The sequence below is a fragment of the Felis catus genome, chromosome A1 (assembly GCF_018350175.1).
Source record: "Felis catus isolate Fca126 chromosome A1, F.catus_Fca126_mat1.0, whole genome shotgun sequence".
Classification (NCBI taxonomy): Eukaryota; Metazoa; Chordata; class Mammalia; order Carnivora; family Felidae; genus Felis; species Felis catus.
The window spans coordinates 156,514,261-156,534,031 of NC_058368.1; the positions used below are offsets into that span (position 1 = coordinate 156,514,261).

The 19,771-nt window shown below is 38.1% G+C and overlaps 1 protein-coding gene across 22 annotated transcripts in view; it reads right to left on the bottom strand.

Moving 5' to 3' along the window:
* Window positions 1-19,771, bottom strand: part of MCTP1 (multiple C2 and transmembrane domain containing 1) — a 520,292-nt gene that overhangs the window by 73,610 nt on the left and 426,911 nt on the right. The window contains exon 20 of one of the 22 annotated variants that reach the window (XM_045040200.1): window positions 13,526-14,549. The exons of the other annotated variants lie outside the window; for them this stretch is intronic. Coding sequence (XP_044896135.1) covers window positions 14,544-14,549 — 6 coding nt within the window. The 3' untranslated portion in view covers window positions 13,526-14,543. Of the gene's footprint in view, window positions 1-13,525; window positions 14,550-19,771 lie in introns of those variants that run through there. 22 annotated transcript variants of the gene reach the window in all.

Sequence of the window (19,771 nt, forward strand, 5' to 3'; positions counted from 1 at the left end):
TTGTCTTGTAACTGAATAGCATTCCTCTGCGTATACATGCCACATCTTTTTCACCCATTCACCTGTTGATGGGCATTTGGGTTGTTTCCATATATTGGCAACATATAGGGAATCATGCTGCAGTAAACATGTTAGCACAGATAATTTTTCGATATCCTGTGTTCATTTCCTTTGGGTATATATTTAGAAGCATAATTGTTGGACCATATGGCAGATCTATTTTTATTTTTTTGAGGAAACTCCACATTGTTTTCCATAGTGTTGTAACCAATTTACATTCCTACCAATAGTGTATAAAGTTCTATATTCACCACATCCTCAAGAGGACCTATCGTCTCTTCCTGATGACAGCCATTCTAAGAGACATTCATTAACTCATTGAGACTTTGATATAGCGATGGTATTGCATTGTGGTTTAGGTTTGCATTTCCTTGATAGTAGTGATGTTAAGCATCTTTTCATCTGTCGGTCATTTTGATGTTCTCTTTGGAAAGTTGTCTATTTAGTTCTTCTGCCTATTTTTATTTATTCATTCATTCCTTCATTCATTCATTTATAAATATTTATTTAGTATTGAGAGAGAGAGAGAAAGTGAGAGAAAGCACAAGCAGGGGAGGGGCAGAGAGAGAGAGGGAGACACAGGATCAGCATCTGAAGCAGGCCATAGGCTCTGAGCTGTCAGCACAGAGCCAGTTAGGGGCTCGAACTCACCAACTATGAGATCATGACCTGAGTTGAATTTGGACGCTTAACCAACTGAGCCACCCTGGGTGTCCCTCTTCTGCCTAGTTTTAAATTGGATTGTTTGTTTGTTGTTGTTGTTGTTGTTGTTGTTAGGGAGTTGACTGAGTTCTTCAGATATTTTGGATATTAATCCCTTATCTGATATATTGTTTGCAAAAGTTTTCTCCCATTCTGTAGGTGGTCTTTTTATTGTGTTAAATCATTTGTTCCACTGTGCAGAGCTTTTGAGTTGAGGTAGTCTCATTTGTTTATTTTTTCTTCTGTTGTTTGTGGTTTTGGGGTCATCAAGGCTCAAATTTTAATTCTTATGTATAAATGTCAACTTTTGACTATCTCTCTGTATTTTTGATTTTGTGGGTTACCAGAAACTCTAATTTTAATTCTTGATTTTACACAAGGATTACATTATGAGAATGGACAATAAAAGAAAATTAGAAATGTATTCAATAATCAAACGTATAGGATATGTATAGGATATGTATATATAACCCCTATAGGTAGATATTTTAATGAATGTATTTTTTATGACTCCTAGTTTCCTTACTTCAACTTAATGCAATCTTCATTTTGGATTTGTCAAATAATTTGCCCTTTCCTTGATTAACATGTAACTGTGGTATTACAAATGGGATTTCACTCTGTCAGGTGTTTTATTGTGGTTTTATGTACCTACACACACTACACTCACTCTCTCTCTCTCTCTCTCTCTCCATGGAAACCAAAAATTTTTAAAAACTTTGGGGAGGGTTGGTATTCAGGCAAGTGCTAACTTCTGATTGCATTTATGCCATTTCATATAATTTCTAATTCTTGTGGTGCTTTTCTTTTTTATCCAGTCTGTATCTCGATTTCTGAATAAACTTGATAGAATCATGGTTATTAAATATTTTTAAATCTTTCTCCCAGAGCTCACAACTTTAAAAGATAGAGGAGACAGCTAGTGCTTCTTTCATGTGGCTTATGATACAGACAGGAATATGTTATGAGTGAAAACTTCAATAGCTAAGACTGTATTATGCAAAGAGCTACACAAACTGAGATAACATGTCAGGACTTTCAGTGATCTAATAATTGTTCTCAAATATTCTAAAAGCATTAACTTATTTAAAATAATAGCCCAAACACAAACTTCCATTTCTCATAAACCAATAGAGAACCTAAAGCATCTGACAGCTTGTGAGCTTGTTCCTAATTTTTTTTTTTTAATTTTAGAGAGAGAGAGAGAGAGAGAGTGAGAGAGCCCAAGCAGGTGAGAGAGGCAGAAGGGGATAGAGAATGTGTCCCATGCAGGCTCTATACTCAGCGTAGAGCATGATGCAGGGCTTGATCTCACGACCTTAGGATCATGACCTGAGCTGAAGTCAAGAGTTAGACACTCAACCAACTGAGCCACCCAGGTGTTCTGAGATTGTTCCTAATTTAATGGCCTGCTTTAAATCTTCTATTATATGGTAGAATTTTGTGGTCTTTCATTTGGACATTCAGCATTTCAAAAGAATCATAATAGTACAAAGTACTGTTTCCAATATCTGGTGAGAGTTTACACTTATTTTGAAGACATATAAAGCAATTAAACCTCACCAAGAAAGGACTCTTAACATTACTTCTAACTATGCTCAGCAACTCCATGAGCATTTATTATAAAGCTCCTTGTCCAAGAAACACAGTGCTAGGTAATGCAGGAATATAAAGATGAAAAACAGAAATTTCATCTATACTCATGTCAGCCTTCAAGAGGTTTATAATCCAATAGAATTTAAATGGAGCCTATAAGCTAATCTTTCATGTTGGCTTTTAATTTCCTGCAATTTTGAAGTATTCAGAAGTATATAGACAGTAATAGTAACAATGTATAATCAAGGTGCTATAAGCTAGGCAATTCCAAATTGGGCTAGTTTTGATGGAGGTTTAAATAGGAGAAACAGCGACAGTATTTCAGTACATTGCATTCTTCCAAAGAATTCACCTAACACAGCAAGTAGCTGAAATAGAACTCAAATCCAGACAGTGGGATAGCACAGAGGCAGTTCTCACCCCTTGCTCAATTATTGGGGCAGGGGATGAAGTCACCTAACTCTCATAAGTTTTATTAAAATGATTACAATTTTGTATCTCTAATAAAACGAGTTTAAAAGTTTTGATTTAGATTAAGTAATTTTTTAGGCTGGTCATTATTATCCATTTTTATTTTTCAGTAAAAGTTGTATACATTTGAAGTATAAAACAGAATGATGTGGTGTGGTTAAGTCATGTTTTCCTTAAATTACCCACACAAAGTCATTTATCAAAAGAAATGAACAGTACAGTATACTTTTATTCCTGTGCATAAACTCAGTGTTTTCACTAGTTATTATTAAAAATGTATTATGTGCCTCTCTTTAGTATGTATGATCATACTGCAGGTGCTAGGAAAGAAAAATGGTGTCAGATTGTGCCTAACAGACTGCAAGGGGCATACTAATGTTCAAGAAATATTTGTTGATAGAATGAATAAATGATTGCATCAACAATTCTTAGTATCTATTTTTTTTTTGTTTTCTTCTATAGTTTTTATTGATTTATTTATTTTAAGAGACGGAGAGAGAGACAGAGAGACAGAGAGAGGTGGAGAGGGACAGAGAAGGAGAGAGAGAGAATCCCAAACAGGCTCTGTGTTGTCAGTGCAAAGCCTGACGTGGGGCTTGATCTCAGGAACCTTGAGATCATGATCTGAGCTGAAATCAAGAGTTGGCCGCTTAATCGACTAAGCTACCCAGGTGCCCATATTCTTTATGTCTTTCAATAGGCTTTTATGTAAAAGAACTGAACTAGCTCACAGAAGTGAACTAACTTGTCTGGAAAGACCTACACCTAATCAGTGATACAGATTAATAAAAGCAAATATTCAAAATGCCTTCAAATATTTGCCTGGACACAGAAACCATAAGTATTTAACCTTTAATATTTGGAGATTTGTACTACCTTCAAGTTAATTTTAAAAATTCCCAAGTATTATTGAAACAAAACAAGCCAATAGCTTAATTTACACAATTTCCAAATCAGCTGTGGATCTTATGTTCAAGAACAACTCAAAGAGGTCTTCAGAATCAGGCTCTTCATTTGCAAAACCCAAACCGTTCTTACCCTGCACAAGTGGGTAATTGGCTACGCACAATTGCTCTACAAATGTGCAGCCAGAACCACCCAATACAACCATTTGCTTTTACATTTGGCAGAAAAGTGTTGTGTTAGCGAGAGGCCTTTGTGTTGTGTTTTAGCGCTCTAGTGAGGGCTTTTCCCCTTCTCCAGTGCCTTTTTAATGTTACATCATAAACATCTACAAACGAGGATTTATAATACTGATGCTTTCCTATGGATGCCTTTAAGCTGCTTCAGAATTATCCCACTATTACATTTTGCTCAGGTGAAGTTAAGGTGGCTTCGAAAATGGAGATAATAGCACCTATCCCACAGTGTTGATTAAGGATCCAATGAAATAATGTGTTTAAAGTACTTAGCACAGTTTCCGTATCGAAGTAAGTGTTCAGAAATGTTAGCTATTAGTGAAAAGAAAAATAGCATCAAGAATATTTTAAACAGTAATTTTTAAAAATTAAATTATGTATTTTTTTCCTGGGCAAAATATTCAGTCTTCTTAATGACATACAAAATTTCGATTCATGTTTCACAGACACTAAGAAACACACAATGGGACACAGGTAGAGGCTTGCATAAGTATTCCCAATTAAAATGATAATGCTTTTGCTAATTTTCAGGTGTTAACGGTCCAATAAAATGGAAGGCTATGAAGGCAAAAGTGTCTCAGAAGTGGGGCTGTGCTTGGAGACGTGAGCCCTGGCCAAATGCAATGAATACTGAAACTGCAGACCGAGCTTTTCAAAACAAACTGTATGTATTACTGAAGTGCATTTAATGACTGCACAAAACCGCAACCTTTCCCAGAGAACTCAAACAACACCTACCATTTTGAAAGAGTGTGCTGGAGTTGAACACTTAAAAAAGGAAAACAAAATAAAGGAGGCTTCGTCTCAAACTCCGGCTCCTTCCTCTTCAAATAAAACCCCATAAGGACTACATAGTTTTGTTTGCAAGTATATTAAGTTCAGTTGCCTAAACATTTGTCAACAATAATTTAATAACAACACATATGCAGGATTTCCTTGAGAAAAAAAAATACATGTGTTAAAAAAAGATACATTTTTACCAAGTTTTTTTTTCTCCCCCCTTTCCCTTTTCTTCAAGGGGGATATCTCAGACCGGCTCTAGAATTCTCTTTCCAAATTATGCTTTCTGATACCTTGCTTGAAAGCAAGTAGTATTAATCAAACAAAGGAAGGGCACTAGGGAAATCAGAAAGATGTAATGCAAGCAGTTAAAAGTGACATGACCTTCTGTAATGTCGCTCGTCACAGACTTATATGCCACACGCTGGAGGAAGGTCTTGAAAGAAACTGATTCCCTGGTACTATTCCTTGAACGTAATACTAATAAAGATGACATTTTTAAAAACACACGTAGACAGCCCCAAATGCAGCATGCCAGCTACATTACAGCCAAGGAATAAGCAGATAATGTTGTTTTTAAAAGCCTAATATTTCTTCCTTCATATTCCATATTTGCTGAACACTTGTCATTAACATATAAAACATAATATGTGGCTGCACTTTTTAAAAATCCATTTTCAAATGGAGCAAGACTGCATCTGTAGAATCTATATGTTATATAGTTGCATAGGAGCTCTTTTCAGATTATGACTTTTAATTATAATTCAACACAACTTAAATGCTTTATGATTTGCAAGGAAATAAAAATTTTATTTGGCTGAAAATGTTAATAATGGTGCTGGTAATCTGAATAAAAACATGACATGTTTAATGTTACTGCACCAGACAATGATACATAAGGGAAGGGAACAAGGGATGTGGAAAAGGATGACTGAGGTGGCGAAGGGATGAGAAAAAGTGGACTCGGGTAAACTTCATTGTTAAAGTCATCATGGAGCAGTGAATCCCAATTACTGCTTTTTAATGCCAGTTTAGGGTGCATGTTTTAAGACAAAACTGACCAAAGGGGATTAAAACGCCCATCAATAATTCTAGAAATACTCTGTATGATGATTTTCCCAGGAATGAAGTCTTCCACTTATTTATAACTCTTTAAAGAAAAAGGAACCAAAAGGATCCTGGCTATGTCACTCTTGTGAGATGAGGATTGAGTATCACAAGGCCAGAAACTCTCAAAAGCCAAAGCTGACACAAACCGGGTTCTTTCATCTGTTTACTTTTTTCCTGGGGAATAATCTTTGAATTAAATAGATGTTTTGCTATGTTCAGAATGAATAGTTGCACAATTCAAATTGCTTTACTCAAACACGGTCTATAAAAAAGCAACACATTTAAATTAAAGAAGAAATCACTGCTGTCCAGATGTGCAACTGCATGTTAAAAAATTAAAGAAAGAAAATTGTCACAAAAGAAAGAAGTTTCATATTTAATTTCATATTCATAGAACATCCAAATGTGTACAGATGCTTATATTTGGACACATTACAAACTAAATGCCTATTTCCACCCTAGAGATATAGAGGAATTTGGAGAGAACGGTATTCTTCAACATGGTCTGGAGTTCATTTATACCATTTTGTGTGTGCATAAACCAAGCAGAGCATGCATTTGTGTGCCAATGAATTTATTACATGTGTAAATATGTGAAATTATTGAAAGTCTATGGATTGAGAAGATGCCTATAACCAGTCAGATTATTTCAGATCACTGAAAAGTACCAGGGGTCAAGCTAAAGACTTCTGTGGTCAATGAGATCATTATAGGTGTGCTTGGGCTGTCATTTTCACAACAGCACATCTGCTCCTCACGAAATTTTTGAGAAGGAACTTTTGCAAAATGAATGGCGCAATTAAGCTGCACATGTAATTTACTCCACGTTTGCAAGAATAAGAAGAGTCGTAAACAGGTCTGGGATACACTGTTTCATCTAGTATATCTCAAAAGCAACTGGATGTATGATGGCTGCTTAGTTTGATTCACGCTATTAAAGATTTGACCTTGGAGAATTTCAGCCACAGTAGTCATCAAGATAACTGAACCACTAGATGTAATAATAATTAGTGTGATAGGCTTGCCAGTGAGGTTGAATATATTGCAATACAAAAGAAGGCAGACTAAAAAGAAAAGCACTATTACTTACTGCTAAAAGACTTCCTGATTTTCACAGAGACACTCAAATACAATTATTTCTTCTTGCAGAATGCATTTCCTTGGCTCATTCTGGGAAGTGCCATGTTGTAATTTAGTCTGATTCTTAATAGGAAATGTGGCTTTAATGTGGCTATCAGATGACTTTTGATGCATGCCACTGATTACATATAGCCTGTACTCTGCATCATCAACAACAACATTCTTATTTGCAGTATAATACGCTTTGCTGTAAGGTGCAAGGGCAGTAAATTTACTTTACTGGTCAAGAATATGTAACCTTTTATTTTATTAAGTGTCAGCTTAATATGCAGGAACCCTCTTCCATTATGAAAGACTAAATATAATATAAATTCTATAATCAGTATAAGCATCTTAAATGAATTTCTTTTCATATTTCCTTCTGAGTATTCTTAAATGTTCATTCTTAGACTTACACAAAGCACTGTGAAAGGAATTCTAGTGTTTATTTGAACTATGTCTCCATCTAAAGGCTTCACAATGTATTGTGTTTTTGCTGGCAGGAAAAATTCTAAGCTTGGTGTCTTTAGGATGGTGCATATTAATTTGACTGAGCAGGGAAAAATAGGTCAACTCTTAACCAACAGTGCGCTTTTTAAATAACAATGCTTTTTTGAAACTATTTTTTTTTTTGGTCAGGTTAGAAAAGAAGTATATAAAAAGCCCCCCAAATTGAATTGTTTAATATGCTTTGCGAAGTGAAATTAAAAGATCACTAGACGTAGCGCTAATCTATTTTATAAAATTTAGTATTTTCAAAGGCAAATTTCTCTGTGAACTCAAAGTAAACAGATCTCAAATAAAAAAGAAAATTATGCACTCGAGCCTCTCTCTATAAAACCAGATTTCCATTCCAGAAGCACAAATTTGTTTTAAAAAAAAAAGGAAGGGAGGGGGTACAATTTTAAATGTTTCAAACTCTAAAGCCACCGTAGGAATTTTTATTTTAAGTATCTCATCAAGAGTCCACATTATCCATTTAAAACATTTTCTGCCAAGCAAGAGGAGGGAGCCGTGTGACCTCTGTTAGACTTACCACATCTACATTCTTCTCAGAAACGTGCATTGTTCTAACCCCTGCAGACATGTTGGGGAGCATTAAAGCTGCAATAGTCAAGAAGTCCCTCTTCAGGTAAATGTAAGGTTTAGCACATGGAAAAGAGGAAAATGCTACACTTTGCGAACAACAGAATTTGAAAACAACGGCAACAATCATTTACCTTGGAGATTAATGTTCGCAAACTTTTGGACCATACTGCTCTATTAGGTTTGACTCACTTTTTACAGAAATTCACTGCTACTCCCTATTTTAAGCAGTCTGTTGGGGGTAATGGAGGGGTGAGGGGAATAGGTGGACATGTGTGGAGAAAAATATTCCGACACTAATTTGATTTTCTTTTTCTTTTGTTCTTCTTGTGCCTAGAATATTTTGAAGCCTGAGAACATTATGTGAGAAGAATCTAACTTTGAAAAGAGACTGCGTTTTGAATGTCAAAAAATCATAGTCAGAAAACTTTAGTTTTTTTTCTTTATATCCTTTTTCTATAAATAATAATGATAAAAATATTTTTTATCTCTTTTTGTAAAGAATAATCACCTCACAAAAGAAAGCCCATGTGGGTTTAGACCTACATTTGAACTGGAAAGAATGTCTGTGGTGAATGGCGAATTGTAGCATAAAAGCCTGAATGAAAAGAATGTTCGCGAAACCTCACATAAAACCTCCGTAACCGTTTTATCATGAGCTTCCCACAATATAACACAAGAGCTCTATATTCTAGGAAAAGCTTGCCTGGTCCACTTATCATGTCTGCTTTATGTAGTGTACTGTAGGATTGCTAAATTAGTGCATAATGCATTTATAATATTTATAGTACCAACATTTAGTTAAATAACCTTTATGTAAGATTTATGTTGATTTTTTTTATTTCTCATTTAATGGCAAATTATGAAGAGCATGTTTCATAAAGATAATTCTCCATTTAAATTCATCAGTCCATTAAATATTAAAATTATGTTTCTGATGCAATCGAGAACAAATTTGTCCAGCTTCAGTGATTATTTGCACTCATAAAAATTAGGCTTGATTAATAAAATTTAAATGCTTGATTAAGTTGACATTTTCATGTTCTATTCTGATTTATTAAAATTAGTCCCTGTGCCCAGGCCTGGTACACTAGTGTGGGTTTACCTTCCTCCTTCTCTTAGTCGACATCCAGAGAGAGGCTGTTAGGAAGGTGTATTGTGCTTTTGGACTCAAAGTTGGTTTCAGAAAAATGCCCTGTTCCTTGCTCACAGCGCTGCTGGCCCTGGTCTTTATGCATTGTGCATGGTGGAGGTTTGTATTACAATAAACAAGAAAAATGTTTCTTTCAAATATCTATTGATATGATCTGGAAAACGGCATTTATTTATGGTATTTCTGTAAAACCAGTTACGAAGAAGCTTTCATCTGTAGAGGATGGGTCAAATTTCTTCATCTGCTTTTTTTTTTCTGATACAAAGTACAGTTTTTATATTTGTGGGACTTCCATACACATAGCAGGGGGGTTATAGACACAGGAAGTCTTTCTGTGACAGTGCTGTCTTTGTCTATAAGCCTAAAACCAAGACTGATGGTCATAGAAAACCATCCTCTTCAAGAGCATTTACAAGGGAACTCTTCAAGAGAAGAAGTGACATACAATGTTTAAACCCTCATTATAGCCACCCTGGTTTGTCCTGTTTTCCACATGGTCAGGTGCCTAGTTGTCATTTATTGTGTCCTCAGTATAAGACAGTAGGTTGTCTCTTCAATCCTCACAAGACCTCAACAAGATGGGTATTATCCCTCTTGTTGATGAGGAAACTGCAGCTCATGGGAATGAGTAAATTTGTACAGCCAACAAGGGGGAAGGTCTTGAGCTAAATCCAGGTCTTCCTAATTTCAAAATTTGGTCTTTTAACTTCAACCACCTGGAAATGAGTAGTGGCGACACTCATTTTTAAGATGTTTTTGATGCTGCCTGTGGGAGTGTCGCTCAGTTGGAAATTCGTTTAGATGAACTGACTTTCTTCCATTTAAGCATGCTACCAAAATATTTGGCTATTTAAAAAAACAAATGGCATGGTACGATAGTTATTTTTTCTCGCATGATGAAATGAATTCAGTAACAGATGACGGAAAATGCCCTTGAAGGGATATTTTAGTTTGGTTACCTACATGTACCATTACAGTTCTATGTACAAGATGGTGGAAAGGCTTTAAGTCTGCATGCCCTTGATAAATGTGTATCATATAACACTAAAAAAATTATGAATATAAAATGCTCAGAATTGGACCCCTATAATAGTTCTGAGTTACAAACATTTTCCACAAGCAGATAAAGACATACCATTTGGTTTCTACTTTTAGTTTGTTAATTGAAGTCTTGCACTTTCTTGTCACCTTTCCGAACCAGGACAATAAATCTCCACAAATATCACAGGAAACCCTGTGCCAACACCACCACTACAAAGGGTATAATGATCAGGACTAGCAATGCAAACTAGTCAAGGGATCATGAGTCAGCTACACTACAAAGTGCTTCTGTTGACTGTATATCCTACCTCCCTCACCATAATGTTCCAAGGAGTTTTGGCTAGCTACAAGGAGATGGCAAAATCATTCACAAAGAACAAACAGGCTACCACTAAAAAGAGGGAGAGGGAGAATAACATATTCACCCTGGGAACTGAGACCTAAACTGTGAGTATCCTTTTTTCTTCTTTCCTTCAGCTCCCTCTTCAATTAGAGAAATGACAAAACTGTGGGGGAAGACCTTTTGGAAGAACAAAGGTAATAAAAACATTTGGTTGACATACAGGTAAACGCCTGGGTTGGACACTTTGGAGAACCACCTAGGTAATGAGTTCTTTGGATCTACGGGAGGCTTTGAAGGGAGTTTAGAAAGTTGGATTTTCAAGGAGTTTCTGAGACACCAGGGGCGATTTGGGGCCCAAGTAAGAGAAAATCCATTATTTATGGGGGCAAGATACTCAGGTTTATTTCAAGGTTGCCAAGACAATTCATTTGGTGGAAAAGGAGCTAGCTTTCAGGGAAGAATCCTCTAGAAGAATGAAGCTCCCCTCTTTATCTCTCACATGCGTCTTTGGAGAATCTGAACAAGGTGGGAAGGATTCAGGCAAGATACGAGAGTAACTACAAGCATCCTCTATGGCAGCTACCGCTAACTTTAATTCTACCTTTCTTCTGAGTCTTAACAGATCCAAACCAACAAGTATGCCTTCCAGTGAGGAGAATCTTTAGTAAATTGACTTTTAAAAATAGAAATGTTTTCTTTTACATCTTTCTCTGTATGAACTGAGATGTCACGTACAGGTAACACTCATCTTCTACCGTTCTATAATTTTATCTTTCCAATTTGAAGTTTTGCTACAGTCTGAGAATAGAGTAGAAAGACAGCCAATATACTGAAGAAGTATTAAAGGCAAACATGGAGTTAGTGAAAGGGACAGACTGAAGGGTGGAATAAGAACTGTGGTCACAGATGAACAGACCCCTTTTCTTTACATATGCAGCACATGCACATACATCTGGGGTGATCTAAACCCCTTTTGGTTGCACACCCTGCAAATCATATACACACCCCTATTATTGCATCTATTATATTCATGTACTTGACTTAGTTGTTTGTTTCTCTCATTAGACCACAAACTGTCCTGGGAAGGGACCCTCTCTTAATCATCTTTGAACAACAGCTAGTGACACGCCTGTAGATGTTTAATCAACTTTTGTTGAATGGAAATAGTCCTGCATAAAAATTAGACAATTTTTGGGGTGCCTAGGTGGCTCAGTCAGTTGAGCGTCTGACTTCGGCTGAGGTCATCATCGCAGTTTGTGGGTTTGAGCCTGGCGTTGGGCTCTGTGTTGACAGCTCAAAGTCTGGAGCCTGTTTCAGATTCTGTGTCTCCCTCTCTCTCTGTCCCTCTCCTGCTTGTATTCTGTCTGTCTGTCTGTCTCTCTCTCAACAATAAATAAACATTAAAAGGGGTGCTTTGATGGCTCAGTTGGTTAAGCGTCCAATTTCGACTCAGGTCATTATCTCACGTTTCATGGGTTTGAGCCTGGCGTTAGGTTCTGTGCTGACAGCTCAGAGCCTGGAGCCTACTTCAGATTCTGTGTCTCCTTCTCTCTCTGCTCGTCCCCCATTCATGCTCTTTCTCTGTTTCTCAAAAATATATAAATGCTAAAATTTTTTTTAAGTGAATAAACATTAAATAATTTTTTTAAATCAAAAATATTAGACAATTTTTGACCCGGAAAGAAAGATTAGACTAAAATATTTATACATTCATCAAATATTTTTTGAGCAACTGCTACACTTCTGTGTCTGAGACATCTTGCTCTGTTCTGGGAGTAAATACAAAAATGTAAGATACAATGAGAACAATTTCGACCTGGTGATAAAGACCGACAGTGAGGTGACTATTACAATATAGTGAGACAGGTATTGGGATCTCAGAGGGGTCAGTTCACTTATCTTCTTGGTATGACTTGATAGGGGCACGCTGGTGGTAGGGGGAGAGAGTGAGAAAGTCAGGGATGATTTAGTAGAGAAAATGATAAAGATGTGAGGTGGTTACCCAGGAACATATACATGAAATATTAAAATCTGACTGGGTGGCAAAATAGTATTAACTGCCAAAATACTTAAAATGTACACAGACTTTGACCCAGAAATTCTCCTATGACGATAGTCCTAAAGGGCATTACCAGAGACCTGACCAAAGATTTGGTTAGAATTTTATTTACAGCATTAATTGAGACGGAAGAAATATTTGAAGTACTTCTAAAAGGAGTGTTTAAGAAAAAATTATTCATATGGTGAAAATTATGTAGCCAGTAATAATCATGGGGTTTTCCACTGATTTAAAGGATCCTCTGGATATGCTGCTGATATAAAAAGTAGATGTACTGGGGCACCTGGGTGGTTCAGTCCATTAAGCGTCCAACTTGATTTTGGCTGGGGTCATGATCTTGGGTCATGGTCTCATGGCTTCATGGGTTCGAGCCCTTCTTTGGGCTCTGTGTTGAAAACGCCAAGTCTGCTTAGGATTCTCTTCCTCCTCTCTGTCTGCCCCTCCCTTGTTTGTATGCACTCACTCTCTCTTTCTCTCTCCCTCTCTCTCAAAATAAATATTTAAAAAGTAAATATAAAAGTAGGTGTACTAACTGTGCATGTAAGGTGATCCAATTTTTGTAAATGACATGCCAATGCCATGAATATATTATTTTTAAGGAAAGAGTAGAACGCATAGAGAGAATGTATCACTATTTGGGAAACCACAAATACACTCTGCTCCAGACATCACTGCTTCCAATGCAGCTGCTATCCTGGCCATGCTCAGTCCTGGTCTCCTGCATCCACCACCCCTCAAAGCTTCCTTTTTCCCCAAGGTGGGAAGCAGCAACAGGAGCAGTATGCTGCTACTCCTTCTCCTCCTCCTCCCCGCCTCCCTTCCCCTCCTCCCCTGCCTTCTCCACCTACCCCTCCCTGTCCCCTGGTGAGCGCACAAGGCCTCGACCAGCTGCTGCCTGCTGGTCAACTCCAAGAAGGTCCCTCCAAGTTCCTGGTGCAGCTCGAGGAGGAGCCTCTGAGGCAGACCCAGAATAAGGCGCTGGGGAGACCCGGCTTCAGTGGCTGCAGCACCACCATGTAGCACACTTGGACCTCAAGCCCTTCACATGTGGCTCCTTTGGCAAGCACTTCAAGAGCTCCAGCCACCTGTCATGTAATCACACCACAAACTGTGCCAGGGGTGGCTGGCTACAAGTACGTCCCCCAGAAGCATGTGTGGCTTCCAGGACAACTTGAGCCTGGCGCAGCACATGTGCTTCCACAAAATTCGAGATCTGGCCTGCTCTGCTCCTCCCTGGGCCACCATGTTTGTCTCACACAAATTTACCGGCTTTGCAGAGGTTACCTGCTTCCCCTGGGTAACCCAGGTACCCATCTACATGATGAGAAAGGCATCATTCCTTCCTCCCCCCTGTTTCTTACTATGCTACACGGACAAAGTTGCTGCCCTCTGGGGGCCTGCTGAATGGGCGCCCGTGGAATGCAAGTAGAGAACAACAGAATCCTGGCCTGGGAGCCAGTTAGAACCGTGTTCTGGTCCAGCCTCAACGTGGGAGCCTTTGCAAGCAGCAAAACCTTGGTTTCCTGCGCTCCCAAGTGGTGAAACATTGTTTTGTGGGTAAAAGAAATGACAAAAGAGCAGGGGCACTGCCTGGTTCATGTTTGTAACTCCCTCTTCCACCCAGTACCCTCACCCTTTGTTCAATAAACATTCTGCATTTGGAAACAAACAAACAAAAAAAAACATACAAACAAACAATTCTGCTGGGATTCGGGGGAGATAGAACTGAAGGTCTGGTTGAATGGGGCCTGCCTGTGAGGGGATCTTCCACAACATGCTTGAAGATGTTGGAGAAAGACCAAAGCGGCCCGAAAACCAGAAATTTGTCTCAGAAGGGCTCATCTTCCTAAAGGTCTTGAGGTAAGAATTCAAGGTGTAGTTGGGCTAAAGCTGCCAGATAAACACAGAACATCTAGTTACATCGGAATTTCAGATAAATAATGAATACTATTTTAGGATAAATATCTCTGTTTATCTCAAATTTCAATTTAACTGGGCATCTGTATATCTACTGGCTAACTCTGGCAACCTTAAATTGGGGGTGAATTCAGAGAGCTTTAGGGGCTAGAGTTTGAGAGAAATCTGCGGGGTACAGGCCTTGGCATCTACTGAGACTGAGGGGATAAGAGCATGGTGGTGAGGTGGGGGGCATTTGAGCAGTGTGGAAAGATTGTAGAAATCTATTGGTCAGTGTCCAGAGCCTGATGAGGTGACGATCATTGATGATCACTGGTGTCTGGGGACACCAATCTCTCCGGTGACTGATTATCTGACACAGCTAAGCAGTTGATGAACAGCTTTGAGGGCAGTCATAGGGGATAAACTTTTCTACTGACATCTGATTGGCTGTTTGGTTTCTACTTTTTTTTTTTTTTTTTTAATGTTAGTGACTGTGTTGGGAAACTAAAGGTCTGGTTCTTTTCATGGTCCTTCTCAGATTTTTGCAAGCTGGTGACCTTCTGAAAAAATTGAGAAAATTGCTGTTGAAATAAGCAGGAAGAAGAAAAAACTGATCATCCATTTTTAGATGTGTTTACAGGCTGTATGACTCAGTGCTGCTTCTGTTAAGAGCAAGTATGTGGTCTTTTTTGGTACTGAGATGCAAACAGAGGAGGCTTGTGGTCTATGCTACTTTCCGTGAATGATAAAGTACTGAAGCAGAGAAGGTCTAACTGTACATTCAAAGTGCTTTGCTTATGGAGTCCTCTCTTCTCAGCCCGCTTTGGCCAGCCTCTTTAGATTCTGTTAGGAATATCTCACTTGTTCAATACTCTACTTATTCAAATATTACACCATGGACTTCTTTGCAGCTGGCTGAGAAAAGGACAAATGTATTTGGTTTACAGGAATTCAGGTCAAATAAGCAAATGTTTCTTTGCTGGCTTGTATTTGGTGGACCATCCCAAGTCGTTCAACCACCGGCATTTCTAGCAACAAAGACAATTCTCTCTCCATAAGCTTTATTTCTATAAATAAGTGCTCTGGGTTTAATGGGAACAGATCCAACAAGAAATAATAGTATGATTCTAAAGGGGAAAAGCAGAATTGAGGGCTTTGCCATTTAAGGAAGCTAACAAAACATTTCAGCATTTACTAAAGTATTTTAGCAAGGCAGAATTTGGCTCAATTTGTGTCACAGTCACATCATGAATCAGAGAATGATTTCATTGATTTACCCTACTCTTTAGTCTTTTAATGCCTCCATTGATTAGGCAACTGAGATTGCTATGTGGGAGGAGTATCATGACAGTACAAATGAATGTTCTTTTAAAGTGTAATTAAAAAACACCTCTTGAAGAATTTTTTGTATATCAAGAACATTAAAAGTCTTTTAATCACTAATTCTCATCTCTGGTTTACTCTTCCCATCCATGTTCATCTGGGTGGATTGAAGGTGGTCCTACAGGTCATGAACAATTTTGAAATCAGTGGGGTCACCTGGGATCAAACAGGGACCAACACCAATTTTTGAGAGGTCACCGGGAACCTCATAAGAAGGATTCGGGGGGATACTTGATTCCATATAAGGCTCTGGACACTTAGAAAGTAAGCCCTTGGGAAGAGCATGCCCAAGAATATACCATGGAAATAGCCTGGGACTTTAGAACAGGGTACACTCTAGGTTCCTATCTCACTTACTCTATGGAGTTCATTATTTATCTTCTTAGATTTTGAATTTCCTTATTTGTAAAATGATGATAAAACCATTTAGAGTAATTTACTTGATAAAGTTATTATAAAGAATTAAAAGAGATAGTGTGTATAAAAAGGCTTAGCAGGATACCTGATACACAGAAGTTGCTTAATAAATAACTGTTCCATTTCCCTGAAGAGAAGGAGGATATGGAGGCAAAGTGGGGAAAATGAAGGTTTTCCATCAATCTGCATGCTTGAAGGTGGAATTCATACTGCTGGCTTTTCTACTGTTTTTTAATGTTTATTAATTTGAGACAGAGAGAGAGAGAGAGAGAGAGAGAGAGAGAGAGAGAGAGAGAGAGACACCATGAGCAGGGGGGAGGCAAAGAGAGAAGAAAAGAGAGAGAATCCCAAGCAGGCTCTGTGCTGTCAGCACAGAGTCCAATGCAGGGCTCGAACTCATGAACTGTGAGATCATGACCTGAGCAGAAATCATGAGTTGGATGCTCAATCAACTGAGCCACTCAGGTGCCCTGGTACTGGCTTTTTTAAAGCTCAAGGGAGAAACTTGCTCTAAAGGTATCCAGGGAGACATGAGATGTATCAAAATACAGTCTCAAGAGTAATGCACTTGACTGGTGGTTAGAGGTAAAAACTTCAGACAGATTAACAGACTCTAATACCCATTCTGCTACTTTCCAACTGTATGCCTGTTCTGTGTCCCTTTGGGTAAGCTGGCTGGTTTCTCTGTATGTAAAGTCCTAATAATGAAACCTATGCCTCACAAGGTGCAAGAGACCGCTGATTTGCTTGACCAACCCAGGTCTTTCCTTCTCTGAGACTTGATTCCCTTCTCTCAAGGAAGGGCTCTTATGGCCATGCTTATTCCACATGAGAATGTTCCCTTGCTTACCACAGAGGAAGAGACCACCAGTTGGCACTTAGGATGACCCAACCCACTGGCTAGGCAGATATAATCAGCTTTTCTCTCCTGGGGGTGAGATGAAGGACATGAGGAAAGAATGTGCCTAACATGGTGCCCAGGGAGTAATGAGCATGCAGTAGTGTTTAAGCCTCAAGTAAAGGCAACTTCCTGGCATCTACTCTTTAACTTAGAAATTTCGGTCTACAGTAACTATAATGTGGGTAGTTGGGACAAGCCTAATGGGCGCTGCAGGAGGGACTTTTCCTCAGGGTTTGGAGTGACAGCTCAAACCAAGACAAGTATGACATTCCTGTCTTTATATCCCCTTCATTGCCGAGACATATCTGAATGAAGCATGTATTTATTCAACAGGTTTTTTTTTTTCTGGAAAAGCCTAACAATTCTCATGCCAGAAATTTTAATGTCATGGTCTGAGTGTAGGTAGACTCAGATGTAGGACTGCTTATTTTTAACAAGTCCAATTGGGAACCAGCAGAGGTGAAATACCACTTCTAACCACGCCTCTTTCTCATATGCACCTCTGAGCCTACAGCATTAGCCTCAGGAACGGCTGTTTCCTTACCCTGTTCTCAAAGGGTTCAGCTCATTAAATGCAGCAAAACTTACTCGGCAAGGATTACATCTCATTTTTCTCATTAAACTAGAACAGGCACCATGGTAGAGAAAAGATAGGGGGTTTTAGCTCCTACAATTTTAAGCATCCAAGAAAGGAAATGGTCTCCTTAATAAACAATAAACACACAAAGAAATCCTTTCCTATTTTGGTATTAATCTCAACTATCAACCCATATGGTGAGGACAGAATTGTTACCCATTGATGCACTTTTCATCTCTCACAGTATTTATTTTCTTTTTTTTTCAACTTCTTATATCATGGAAATGATACTTCGGTTTTTCTCTTGCATACAAAGCTCAAGGTCAGTTTGATTTGTTTTCCTTTTATAATTTTCATCCTGATTGAATTTTCTGAGCTGAATGTACAAATGATGTTTTTTTTTTTTAATGACAGAAAATTTGCCAGCCCACCCACCCTCCTTCTTCCTCCTCTCTCTCTGTCTCTGTCTCTGTCTGTCTCTCTCTCAAAACAGAAAGGTTTCTAGAATCACACAGTGGTGTGGTTAATAAGGACTCAGGGCAAAATACCTTCCTCCAGTGCTATGCACTATGCAGTAGAGTCAGTTAGGCAGAGCACGGCAGCCCCTACAAACACTTTCCCTTGATTTACATATATGTGTATGTATGTGTGTATGAACGTATATGTATATGTACAGAAGTGTGTGTGTGTGTGTGTGTGTGTGTGTGTGTGTGTGTGTGCATACATGCATAAACTGTAAGCAGCAAGGTGTAATCCAGGTTTGTTTTCAGAAGGAGCAACCAGTACAAATGCACAGTTAGGTATGACAGAAGATACATAATTAGACAGATTGGATTTAAAAATTACATAAAGTCTCAACGGAGCCACTGAGTAAAAAACTGAATGAAATGTTGTGATTGCTGCTCTGGCATCTAGGAAGACAAGAATATGTGGATAGTGTGTTTGGGCAAATAAAAAGCAGTTACTGAGAGTTATGGAGTGTAGCTGGCATTTCATGAAACTTGAAGGAATAAAATGTTGTTTGTGGCTAAAGGGGAACGCCCTTAGAGATATGTCTAAAACAAAAGATTTGGTAAATACAATATTGGAATTATATTTTGGGGGGGAAAGGGCAGTAGAGAAATTTACATAGTAGTAACTTTTCAGTAGTCATAGAAATTCCTAGAGAATTGTAAACCCAAGAGGATACATGATAGACTACTATTTCCCCTGTAAAAGTGGACCTTTCCAGACAAGGCAGGTGTATTCTGGAGAAGATAACAAGCAAACTCTACAGTTACAGAATTTTTCACTAAGAATACTCAAACCAATGACTAAATATTGAAGATAAGCCCCCTCATAGGATTAAGAAGCTGGAACTAAATTACCACTTTTTCCTATTTGCAAATAATCTTATTTGCAAATTTGTCTCAAGGCAACTGAATGAAAAATAGATATTCTTCTCTCTCGACAATCTCCCCGAAATAAACGCAACAAAAAAGCAATTGTCTGAGTGAGTCTCATTTCTTAAAGAAAACATCCTGGATTAATTGATAAAAGCACCTATTAGTCCCCATGACACCAATGCTTATGGCATTTGGGGCTTGCCTCTCAGTGTGAAATTTAAATATATATATATATATATATATATATATATATATATATATATATATATATATATATACACATAAAATCCTTGCTAATAATAACTTCTCATCTGTTAATACTGCCTAACCATTAAAATCTCTGTTAACAATCTCATGTTTGGTTTGCTAAACCTTACAAAAAATGTTTTCAACACTTCAAGCTTGCAAAACACTTGCCAGAGAAAGTGGCAAGTACAAAGATGAACAAAGAGTCCCCTCCCTCAAACATACAGTCATGTGAGAGAAACAGAAATATATACAAATTAAACAGGAAAATAAACATGGTGTTTTGTTGGCAACTTTGCCATGT